This window comes from Scomber japonicus, chromosome 3, assembly GCF_027409825.1.
Source record: "Scomber japonicus isolate fScoJap1 chromosome 3, fScoJap1.pri, whole genome shotgun sequence".
Lineage (NCBI taxonomy): Eukaryota > Metazoa > Chordata > Actinopteri > Scombriformes > Scombridae > Scomber > Scomber japonicus.
Window position 1 is genome coordinate 30,481,346 of NC_070580.1, and position 11,759 is coordinate 30,493,104.

The following is an 11,759-nucleotide window of genomic DNA, read 5'->3' on the forward strand; positions in this document are numbered from 1 at the left end:
TCAACTAGATATCTTTTTTAATGCCAAAGTCCCTCTTTTTGTTACTATATTTCCACCACAGCTCAACTGGGAAACATAAAGAGGGAATTTGATGCTAAAAAGACTGTAAATGTGGCAGATATCCACTTGATATGGCTATAACTCTGCTGAAACCTCATGTAAGCTTCAGATAAACTTTTAAATACATTTCTACACAACATGACTGTGTGAACACACTGTGGATTTTGGCCCCCATCACATACACTGAAAGCACATTAAAGAGGAAAGAGAGAATTTATTTATAATAATGCACTTTACATTTGAACTGCAACAAGGTAAAATCATCAATATTAAAAGACAGATTTTTTTTTTTTTAAACTAACATAACACATCACAAAAATGAAAGCAGGAACAAGCCAGTTTAATTAAAAGTCAAAGGTTCTGCTTAAAATAAATGTTTTAAATCCTTTTTTATAACTCTCAGTAGTCTGTGATGCCCTCAGCTGGTCAGCGAGGAACAGAAGGCCCGATCATCCTCAGTGCTGAGTTTCGTCAAGAGGGATGGGATGGCACAACCAAAACTGGGCTGGCGAAAGAGTCCAAGCTGTTTAATAACTGATATGCACGAAGTAGTGGTTTGGTTGTTGAATTTATCAGTTGGGCGAAGGAATAATTCAACATCATGCCAGTCGTGAAGAGTTGAGCCCGTTGTTAACCGTTAGCCATGTAAATGTGGCAGATATCCACTTGATATGACTCAGACTGCTGAAGCCTCATATAAGCTTCACATCATCTTTTAAATGACTGTGTAGATCTTTTAATAGCAAGTATGAGCAAGAGGAATGATTACAGTCGTGATTCATATCAAGATCTGACTGATGTTTTAAGACAGAACCCATCTTTTGAGGATCTGGATACTTCCTCCACTACTGCTTCCTTTACTGTAACGTCTTTTACAAACATACTTTCACTCTGAATCAACTCTCCTTACAGTATTTCAGGAGATTATTCATCAAAAGTCCCGTTCATAAGGAAACTGATGGTACAATATGTGTGTTAACAGCCAGGAGGATGATTACAGCGAGGAAAACCTGACTGCTGTTTAATTGTTAACCCATCCTTTAATGCACTAATCTGGGATGTTCAGATTGTGTAGCTCGACCAAAAAGAGAATTTGATGCTAAAAAGACTTTAAAGGTGGCAGATATCCACTCAGATATGACTCATCTGTGTGCATTAATGTTCATTTGAGGCTCCTCATGTTCTTGCATTTTGCCTTAAATCCTCACTATTAACTTGATTATTCTCATTGCTTCTTATTTTATGTTTTATGTCTTTTGTAAATCACTTTGTAAGCTCTAATTTTGATAGTATTATTATTACTATTATCATTATTATTATTACATAAACAATAGACAGACAGTGGTAGAGAGTAGGGGGTCAATATGTGGTTTCTAATAGGTTAATCTGACCATGATGAAGTTAATTAAGATTATTCTTTTCTATTACATGTGAATAAAAGTCGCTGCCAACATCACCATACAACCCTTGACCTTTGACTCTTATATATTTTCTAACTTTATGACTTCAGTCCATGTGTGACTCTGTTCAAGATGTCTGCGACTAAATGTGCTCAACATATGTCAGGTTATGAGTGCAAATATTAGACACATTCACAGTAATCGCACACAGAGACATTCAGTTGTAGCTCCTGGTGATTCAGGATCCAGAGCTGGATCCGGAGCTGGAGCTGTACACCAACCACACAGAAGAGGTAACTTCCTGCCTTCAAAATAAATGTCCAGAGTAAATGTGCTTGAGTTGTCAGTGAGGAATCATCCTACACCGACCTTTAAATGGTGGATGTTAAAAAATGATGTCATGTATTTGATTCCTGATTAAAGGAGAGGACAGTTTATTGATTGTGTTGAAGTTTGTTTTATTTCAGAGTGATCTCACAGGTTAAACATGATGAATATTAATATGAATTAAGACTGAGAGTCCTCTTTCTCTGTTAACCTTTTATCTCCATCTTGATTTTCATACTTTTGACACACTCCTCCGATATCAATTCATAAAACTCAATTGACGTGTATTTAAGTGTATAAACTCATCAAAAAAATGTCATGTTGCTATAAGCCAAAGATGCTTTTCTGTTTTCAAACTTTTAACACAGATATATGAAAGTTTTTACGTGACATCAGTAGAACATTAATTAATCACAAGAAATATTATAACATCTTGTAATCCTACTGGTTGCTGAAAAAATAATAACATTACTGTAACGCAATACGTTTGTTGTAATTTACAGATCAAGTCATGTAAGTTGTATTTGTATAACCCAATATTCACCCACCCAAGACCCCCTCCCAAAAAGAAACCTTTGAAGAGAGAGAGAAACAAGCCTACATTCCTAACTATGGCTGTCAGTATCAATAATTGTATCACAAACATTTGAAAGGATACTGAAAAAAACACATCCGCTTGTTAATGTATAGAGGAAATGCCCAGCCTAGTTTTCCATGTATATAAAGAGTTTAATGTGGTGTGTGTTGGGGGGGATGGGGGGGCAGCTGTGGTGCTGTGGAGCCCTCCCTGGACGCACACCCACTAACAGCATCCCAGCTATTTAAATCAGAAGTCCACAAATTCTTCTTTAAATTCTTCTTTAGTTTCCATCAGCACTTTACCTCCACTTCCATCCAGATTGTATCGCTCCAAAAACACTGAAGTCTCACATGGTGATACTAAATAAGGGTCAATAAAAAAATGTTCTCTTGTAAAGTGATGTTTTCCAAAGTTTGTATTTATAAATCAACATTTGTAAACCTGTGAAAAAGTTATTACTCATAAAATTTATCAAAGATCAGAAGTGCCATGTCAGCATGTATAGATGGTATCTTAACTGTTGCAACTGATTAAAGCTCCAAATATCAAACCTTTTTCTTCAAGTTATTATACACAAACCCTACATCTATCTATCTATCTATCTATCTATCTATCTATCTATCTATCTATCTATCTATCTATCTATCTATCTATCTATCTATCTATCTATCTATCTATCTATCTATCTATCATATCAAATACTATTAATGAAATGAACAAAAAAATATTGTTGCCAAAGCAGTTCACAGGAGATTCACATATATTATATTTCACATATACTTAATATTAAGTACATATTACAGTAAACACACATATGCAGGTTCTATATTATACTAACACAGCCCATCCATTCTTTTCTATACAATAATGATGATAAATAATAATAATAATAATAATAATAATAATAATAATAATAATAATAATAATAATAATAATAATAATAATACTTTTTATTTGTAATGCATTTTACATTTGAAGCAAATCTCAAAGTGCTACAAGATAAAAGCATCGATATAAAAAACATATTAAAATAAATAAATATAAAATAAATCATATTAATAATATTGGTTAATTAAAAGTCAAAGTTCCGTTAAAAATAAATATTTTACTATTTAATATTTAACCCTACGTGATAAATTATCCTATTTCTTATCACCTTATTTTGTTAAAATACGAAATAACAAATGAATTAACTCGAGAGTGTGATTTCGACATAATGGCCATTCTCGGCTTCCGTATTTTTACATAACAAAGGCGAGGTGAGAAATAAAAAAAAACATAATCATATATGGTGATGAAAAGTCAAAGTTTTAATAATATATCTCTTTATTTTATAAAGGCTTTAATTTTAAGGTCTTGGGCGGAAGTCCAGCGTGTTCAGTGTGTGTGTGTTCAATGTATTCAGTGTGTGCGTGTGTGTGTGTGTTCAGTGTGTGTATGTGCGTGTATGTGTGTGTGTGTGAAGGCGCCACGTCGGCAGAACCAGCAGGGTGAAAAAGAGACCTGCGTAGCTCTGCCTGAAACTGTGTGGAGAAGAGGAGAAGTTAAGAAAAGCAGCTGCAGATTTAAATGCGAGAAACAGAAGAAGAAGAAGAAGAACAGAAACACAGACTCAGACTCAGACAGACAGAAACACACACAGAGAGAAAAACAGCTTTATTTAATCTGCAGCACAGTTTGGCTCGCTGGGCTGAAACAGGAGCTGCACCAGTCTCAAGTTTCTCTGCTGCCAGGTGTGTTTGTGGGAGAGACTACTGGGAACAATGGTGAAGGTAAGGATTAACCAGCATCCCCATGACTTAAAATGTGGTTAACCAAAACTGTGTGTGTGTATATGTGTGTGTGTATGTGTGTGTGAGTGATGATGGGATTTTAATTAGTTGTAGTTTATATATGAGTGGTTTCCAGTGGTAGTGATATGAGTGAACTGGTTTTCTTATGTGTCCTCTTCTTTAAAAAATAATAATAATCTTGCTTCTTCTTCTACTTCTCTGGAAAACTGTAATTTGACTGTGTAGTGTGTGACATTTAAAGAGAGGCGTCACACAGCTTCCTGCAAATGTTACTCACACTGTGACAAAATGTTCATATATTCAGGTCAGTTTTTTTAAGGTGCATCACATTTGTCTGTTACACCCTAAATGTTGCGACATTTGACATTTATCAGATTTACACAGATAGCCTGCAGCAGTCGGGTGGTAGTCTTGTGTTCGGGGGGGCCTGTTGGTGGGTCAGAAGAAGAAGAGAAAATAAGTGGGGGTGGGGTGATGGTCATATTGAAGAAAATTATACTTAACACTAGTTGCTGTGATACTTTTACATTTTAAAGACCCCAAAACTGACATTATGAACTCTCATCTGATCAGATTTTTGCTTTTATGTCTAATTATAGAGACTATATGAAACCCATGACCTAAAAATAGTCATCAATACTGTCATTGTCTTCCTTAAAGTTGGAATTAGAGGGAAAATAAGCTGCTGGGGACCCCTGGGGGGCCACGGACCTTACTTTGAGAACCACTGCTTCACACAGTTTTGACACCAACCATGTGAAATGTGTACATATGGTTTTTGGTGCACTCAGCAAACACACTCGCCTTAATTTAAAGGGTCATAAGTCACAAAGGTTAAGATCACTGACCCACAGTAGTATGATGACGTGTGATGAGGGTGATGATGAAGGTCTGTTTGATCTCTCGCCGGGGTTCGGTGTGGCAGCCACGTGTTATTTACGTTGTGTACACTCCGTCTGATTATATTTAATCTCTAACATGAGTGAAAGGCCACATTGTGCTGTCACTCCATATGTGAGTTTAAAAAAAAAGGAAAAGGAAAAGAAAAGAAACTATAGTGACATGTGTCCGAACAAATACACACACACACACACACACACACACACACACACACACACACACACACACACACACACACACACACACAGCAAAACCACAGTCTTAAAGTTTGGGTTAAAAATAAGTAAAATATACATTACCTCTGGAGTGTGATAAGTTTGTCAGATAATTACATGTCCGAGTCTGACGGAGCTCAGTCTGTAATTCTGCTTTAAACATTTTCCTCCTCACAGTGACAAACACGCTTTTAAAGATTTATGTTTTTTATGTTTTCTCTTTTTAAATTTATCAGGTTTAAAAATCAGCATTTGATGTTTACTTTGAGCAGCAGGTGTGAATGACTCAACCCAACATCAGCACACACTGATCTTAACGAATACCTGTGAGACTGTAGTGATAAGAATAAGTGAGTGTAGCTACAGTAGCTATCTGTAGTTTACATGTTGGACATGATTAAAAGAGGGTCGCTTTGAACTCCCGGACTTCATTTATGGCCTCCACTTTTCCTTTAGACCAAAGAAAAGAGCAAATATTCACATTTCAGAAGCTGAAACCACAGAAATGTTGTATTTGTTCCTTTAATATAACTTAAAATAGATGCCAAATCATTTTCTATTAATCGACTAAGTCCCTTCCTATCAACACCATCATCTAAGTACGCTGGGTTTTATAATTTTTTGCAATGCAATATCAGCACCTGAGTTTCAGTACTACTTCTACAAAAACCCTCCTCAGATATTAAAGTGACACTTCAGTGATTCAGTATTACACTTCCAATAAAAGACAGGTTAACATTAAGATATACTTTTAGTCCTTTAGTCATGGACCCCACAAACACTGAATCCTACAATTCACATAATGCCACAGCTCATCTTTCGGTTAAACCCTCAAATCCTTTGTAACGCAGGTTTTCTGTTGTTAATTTATACACTCAAAGTTTTGAGCTGAGCTATAACCCTGATCATTATCACTGTGACATATTTGGGGTTATTTTTATCACTTGCACAACACCGTTAATCATGACATGAAGAAACACACTTATTAGAATGGGTGGTCTGCTCCTTTTTTTAAATGTTAAATAAGTTAAATAAAATACATAAAACTGGCAAAATTATGATTTAAATTAGAAACTATCTGATGAGTCTGATCAGATATTTGATGTCAACTTTCACCAGCTGACAGTTTTTGATACTTGTTGCCATGGACGCACATTTTATCCACATACTTCAGTATTAAGGTTTGATTCCCAGCCATGTTAAGTATTGAATTATGTGAAGTTTGAGTCATTCAGAGTAAAGAAACCCTCGTGTTTTTCCCCCTTGTTTTCCAGAATGTGAACAGCGTTAACACGGAGCCCCAGCCAGGGACCAGCGTGGCCTCGGATGAAGCTGAACCCGCCTCCAGTCAGCCTGCAGAGGGTAAGCTGTGAACTCCCCCGGCTGCGTCTAAACTCTGAAACACATCAGCAGGGAATATGGTGCAATCTGAGCTCACATGTTGCCCGCTGCTATTTCAGAAATAGTGGGTTTGTCAGGGGAATATGATTGTTTGTGTAAGAGTGGTTACAGCTCCAACCTGCTATTTGTGTCCAACATTCAGACACTTTGCCCCAATTTAATCCCCCGCTGCTGCTGCTGCTGCTGCTGCTCTCTGTCGCCGATACTTTATTGGATAAAGACGAATTCTGTTTTTAGATTAGCTTACTCACCAGGTGAATCAGACCATCATGGTGTGTGTGTGTGTGTTACAGGCCAGCACCAAAAGCAACCCTGAAATTTAATCTCAACTCACTGATTTGAACTCAAAATGTGCTTTTATTTCACCACATTTGTCAGTGAGGTGGAGAAAACATCACAAATATCATAAATATCATAAATACTGTAAATAAATCTGGTGTTATCCAGATTTTTCTTACTGTCAACAAATCTCACGTGCAAACCCAAACCAACAAAGAACTGATTCTATTAAAACATATCGGCGTCCAAAGCCTGATATATCTTAATCCCCATAGAGCTCCATTGTTGACCAAAAACTATAAAAAACCCACATCAATGAGCCACAATGTCCCCCAAAAATCCCCCGTTTCTTCCTCTTTGAGTATCAGTTGCTAAGAACTAGAGACAAGCTGTTTTAAGAAACTACTGAGCCTTTTTTTTTAACTGTATATTTGTGATCTATTTTTTAAAAGATTTACGTCTTCATTAGGAACCAATGGGGTTGGATCACAGATATAATTTAACTCAGTCTTTTCATGCGATTTGTTGGCAGACAAAAACCCAAAAAACCTAAAATGAAGAACAATACCTTCACCTTCACACTCAGGAGTCCAACTGAAACATGTTTTCTCCTGTTCATACCGGCCATTAGAAGATGTATTCACAAATACAAGTAACAGGGAACTAAATACTATCCTTTTTAAAGTAAGCTTCATGAGGAGTAGACAAGAAGAAAACAGCATAGTCTTTATTTATAGATTCATTTAGTTTATTTCCTTGCCCACAAAAAATCCCCATTTCTTCCTCTTTGAGTATCAGTTGCTAAGATTTACGTATTTGGAACCAATGGGGTTGGATCACAGACATAGTGTAGGGAACTCAAAGCATCGGTCTTTTCATGCGATTTCTTGGCAGACAAAAACTAAAAAATGGAGAACAATACCTTCACTTTTAAAGGAAGGGTTCACAATTTTCCAAGTAACCCTTAACCTAACCCTAAAACGGCACTCAAGTGTCCAAATGAACATTGAAACAGGTTTCTCTTGCTCATACCGGCCATTAGGAGAGGAAGATGGACTTTCTAATAAAGCCAAAGGGAACTAAATCCTATCCTTTTTAAAGTAAGCTTCATGATGAATATACAAGAAGAAAACAGCATTGTCTTTATTTATTGATTCATTTAGTTTATTTTAGGGCTGTCAAACAATTAATTTTTTTAATCGCGATTAATCGCAGAATTTCCATAGTTAATCGCGTTTTGAATTGCATGTTTAAAAAAAATGTTATTTTACATTTCAAGGCAGTTTTACGCCCATAATGTAAAGCATTTCTTACCAGAGTGTCTTAACTGGGAATCGATCACGGCTCTGCTGCGACTCCCACACTCCAAAATGGTCCTTTGGTGGAGCTGAGGCTCGCTTGGCTGCACCTGGGTGTTTAGCGTGGAGGTGCTAACTCAAACTCGATGTAGTAGTTAAACTCCGTTTGACACAGGTTGCATTTTACTTTTGACTTGTCAACTGAACCGTCTCGAAGTTTTTTAAAGTTAAACAAGCCGTTCAAAAGTCCAGTAGCTCTCTTACTTTCCATCAGCGCGGTAGGTTTACTGCAGGAGGTCACTTCAAAGCATAGCGCTACAGCTAGAGGAGCCGTCTACGGGGGAGTAGAAGGGACAAAAAGGCTTGCAACATTAAAATGCGATTTAAAAAAAATAACGCGTTATGGATTGCATTAATCTAATCGCGATTAACACGTTAACGCTGACAGCCCTAATTTATTTCCTTGCTGACAGTCGCTCTAATGAAGCCAGTAATCCTGTTGATCGCCCGTTATTGATCGAGATAGTTGACAAATCAAACAACACGTCTTATCTTCATCGTCCAGTAAAGCAGGCGTACATGTATGACAGTAGAAAAACATGCCTACATTAATATTTCATGTCTGTTTGATGTGTTTTCAGACACCGGTAAGGACCACGTAGCTCCTGCTCCGGGTATGATGTGGCGAGTGACCGGCGGCCTCTTCAACGTCACCAAGGGCGTCGTGGGTGCCGCTGTGGGAGGGGTGGCTTGGGTGGGCGGCAAGAGTCTGGAGATCACCAAGTCGGCCGTGACCACCGTGCCCTCTATGGGAGTGGGGCTGGTGAAGGGAGGGGTGTCGGCCGTGGCGGGCGGAGTCTCCACGGTGGGTTCGACGGTAGCCAGTAAAGTCCCGTTCACAGCCAAGAGGAAAGACAAGGCCGAGTGAAAGAGGAGGAGGAGGAGGAGCGGCGTGGGCGGCGAAGGTGACGACGACGATGATGATGATGATAATGATTATGATGATGATGGAAATGCCCCACCCTGAGCCAACAAAGAGAGGCTGTCAGCTTGTTCTACTGTCTGCCAATCAAGACTTTCCCAAAAGGGTCCACAGGTGCCTTCTGATACCTTTTTCTCGGTCTTGAACGTAGTCTTCTTGCCCACCACGCCGAGATCGAGACTCTCATGCAAAAATACTATGTTCAAATACCTTTAAAAAAAATAAAAATATATCAGTAGTACTGCGTTACCATGGCAACCCGGAACACCAGCAAAGAAAGAAACATTAAGTCACCAAAATGCTTCATATATATACATATATATATATATAAAAAGTCCCTCATGTGACCTGGACTGGGTTTGGATGTCTGGCTCCAGGCAGATTACACGGACTGGAATCCACATCAGCACGTGGTGGACTTGAATATTTTTATCTGTTTACGAATCAGACCGAGGCTGCTCCAGTCTTCTGTCTTCTCTCTCTCTCTCTCCTCTCTCTCTCTCTCTCTTTGCAATCTTTACACACATTTGGTGGTTAAAATGCTGATTTCCTTCTTTTTTTTCTCGATGGTATTGAAGTAATATTGAAATCTGTGAGAGAAGAATGAAATGTTTCAGCGTTTAATAAAAGCGAGGGATCAGCAAAGCGTTCTTCAGGGCACAGTTAGCCTTCATTATGCCTGACCTTTTTCTTTATCGTTCGGAAGAGCCCGGTGGCACGGTGTTTGTTTTTTTTATACCCCAGCAGCCTTGAATCTGCATGTAAGAACACTTCTCTTAAATGCATATCTGAAGACTGTAGTAGACACACTCACAAGAACACCAACACTGGGCTCAGGTCTTTTTTCTTTTTTTTTTTTTTTTTTTTTTTTTGGTTTTGTTCCACAGCTACGTTATTGTTTGAAATGTTGAAATGTTTTTTTTGTTTTTTTCTTTTCAGTACGTATGAAATGAAATGTTTAAAAAAAATAAAAATAATAAATGCTGTGTCGGACATTTAAAGTTGAGTTTTAAAGATTTAAGAAGAACAGTTTCAGCAGCTTTTTTTGTTTCATTGACGGTTGCGTATGTGTGTGAGAAGAAGAAGAAGAAAAGTGCCCGATGTTGTCTGAACTGCTCAGTCAGTAAAATGTTGAACTGTTGAACCTTTTTTAATCACGGAGGGTTAACACGTCACTGGGTTTTTTGGAGGCAACATTTGTGAACGTTTATATGCAATATCAACATTTCAATGCAACATTTGGAGTGAGTGGATGCTGTTGCTGATGGGACTTAACTATGTGAATGTCTTGTATGTGTTTTTTTTCCTTTTTTCAGTACATAAATAAAGTAGTTTGGGAAGTTAAGTATATCTGATATTCTGACTGGAGTCTGTCCTGCTGTCTGTGTCATTGTGTGTTTTATTTATAAAGGTTTATTTTTAAGCATATTTGTCTTTTACATTGTGAAGCCTATAAGCAGGAAATGGGGGTAGATAGAGAAGTTTGACAGGCTACAACAACCTACAGTGAACTATAAACACTGCATTTATTTTTAATGTGCTTTTTGGGGCATCCTGTAAACTTTAAAGGTGTCATTTGTAGTTTTTTTCTAAGCAAAGTTTCTACCAGAGCACACTGTGTGTATGCATGAGCTCTAACAAACATGTTGAGTGCATTTTATTCAAATCAAAACAACTTTTTTGCTGCACAAAAGCATACATTTATTTAATTTGCACCACAATCAAAGTGACTTCATTTGTCACACATACAGTTGTACAGTGCCTCTGTCTTTAACCCAGTAGCCTGAGTATTAAGAGCAGTGGGCAACTAGTTTGACGGGCTACAACAACCCACAGTGAACTATAAACACTGCATTTATTTTTAATGTGCTTTTTGGGGCATCCTGTAAACTTTAAAGGTGTCATTTGTAGTTTTTTTCTAAGCAAAGTTTCTGCTTACATTCAGTGTTGAGCACCAGAGCACACTGTGTCTATGCTTGAGGTCTAACAAACATGTTGAGTGCATTTTATTCAAATCAAAACAACTTTTTTTGCTGCACAAAAGCATAAATTTCTTTAACTTGCATGACAATCAAAGGTACTTCATTTATCAGTGAAGTTCAGTCTCTGCCTTTAACCCAGTAGCCTGAGCATTAGGAGCAGTGTGGGCAGCTACTGTGCAGCGCCCAGGGATCAACCCCACTTCTGTGTTTCTGCCTTAATCAAGGAAAGGAGAACAGACACATTTTTGACAATAGAAGGAAACTAGAGCGCCCGCAGGAAACCAATGCAAGTATGAGGAGAACGTGTAAACAGCAACACGGGAAGGCCCTGCCCCTCAGCCAGGTATCAGACCAGCAGTGCTAACCACCAAACCCACATGTTCAGCCCCATGATAGTCATTTATTTCCTGAAAAAAAGCAAGAAGGAAATTCCTAACATTGAATTTAAATAATGTACAGTAAGAGCAATTTAATAAGTAAAGTGCCAGGTATGTGAGATGCTAAACTATATTGGCATCATGTCCATTATTTACAAGTTTCTC

General features: G+C 37.8%; 1 protein-coding gene across 1 annotated transcript; it reads left to right on the plus strand.

Annotated features, from left to right (window-relative positions):
• The first annotated feature begins 3,822 nt into the window (after nt 1–3,822).
• On the plus strand, nt 3,823–10,603 carry zgc:153675 (uncharacterized protein LOC768179 homolog). Its single transcript, XM_053316575.1, has 3 exons — nt 3,823–4,139; nt 6,550–6,637; nt 8,895–10,603. The coding sequence occupies exons 1-3, from the start codon at nt 4,131–4,133 to the stop codon at nt 9,179–9,181; spliced, it is 384 nt and encodes a 127-aa protein (XP_053172550.1). The 5' UTR covers nt 3,823–4,130; the 3' UTR covers nt 9,182–10,603.
• The last annotated feature ends 1,156 nt before the right edge of the window (nt 10,604–11,759 follow it).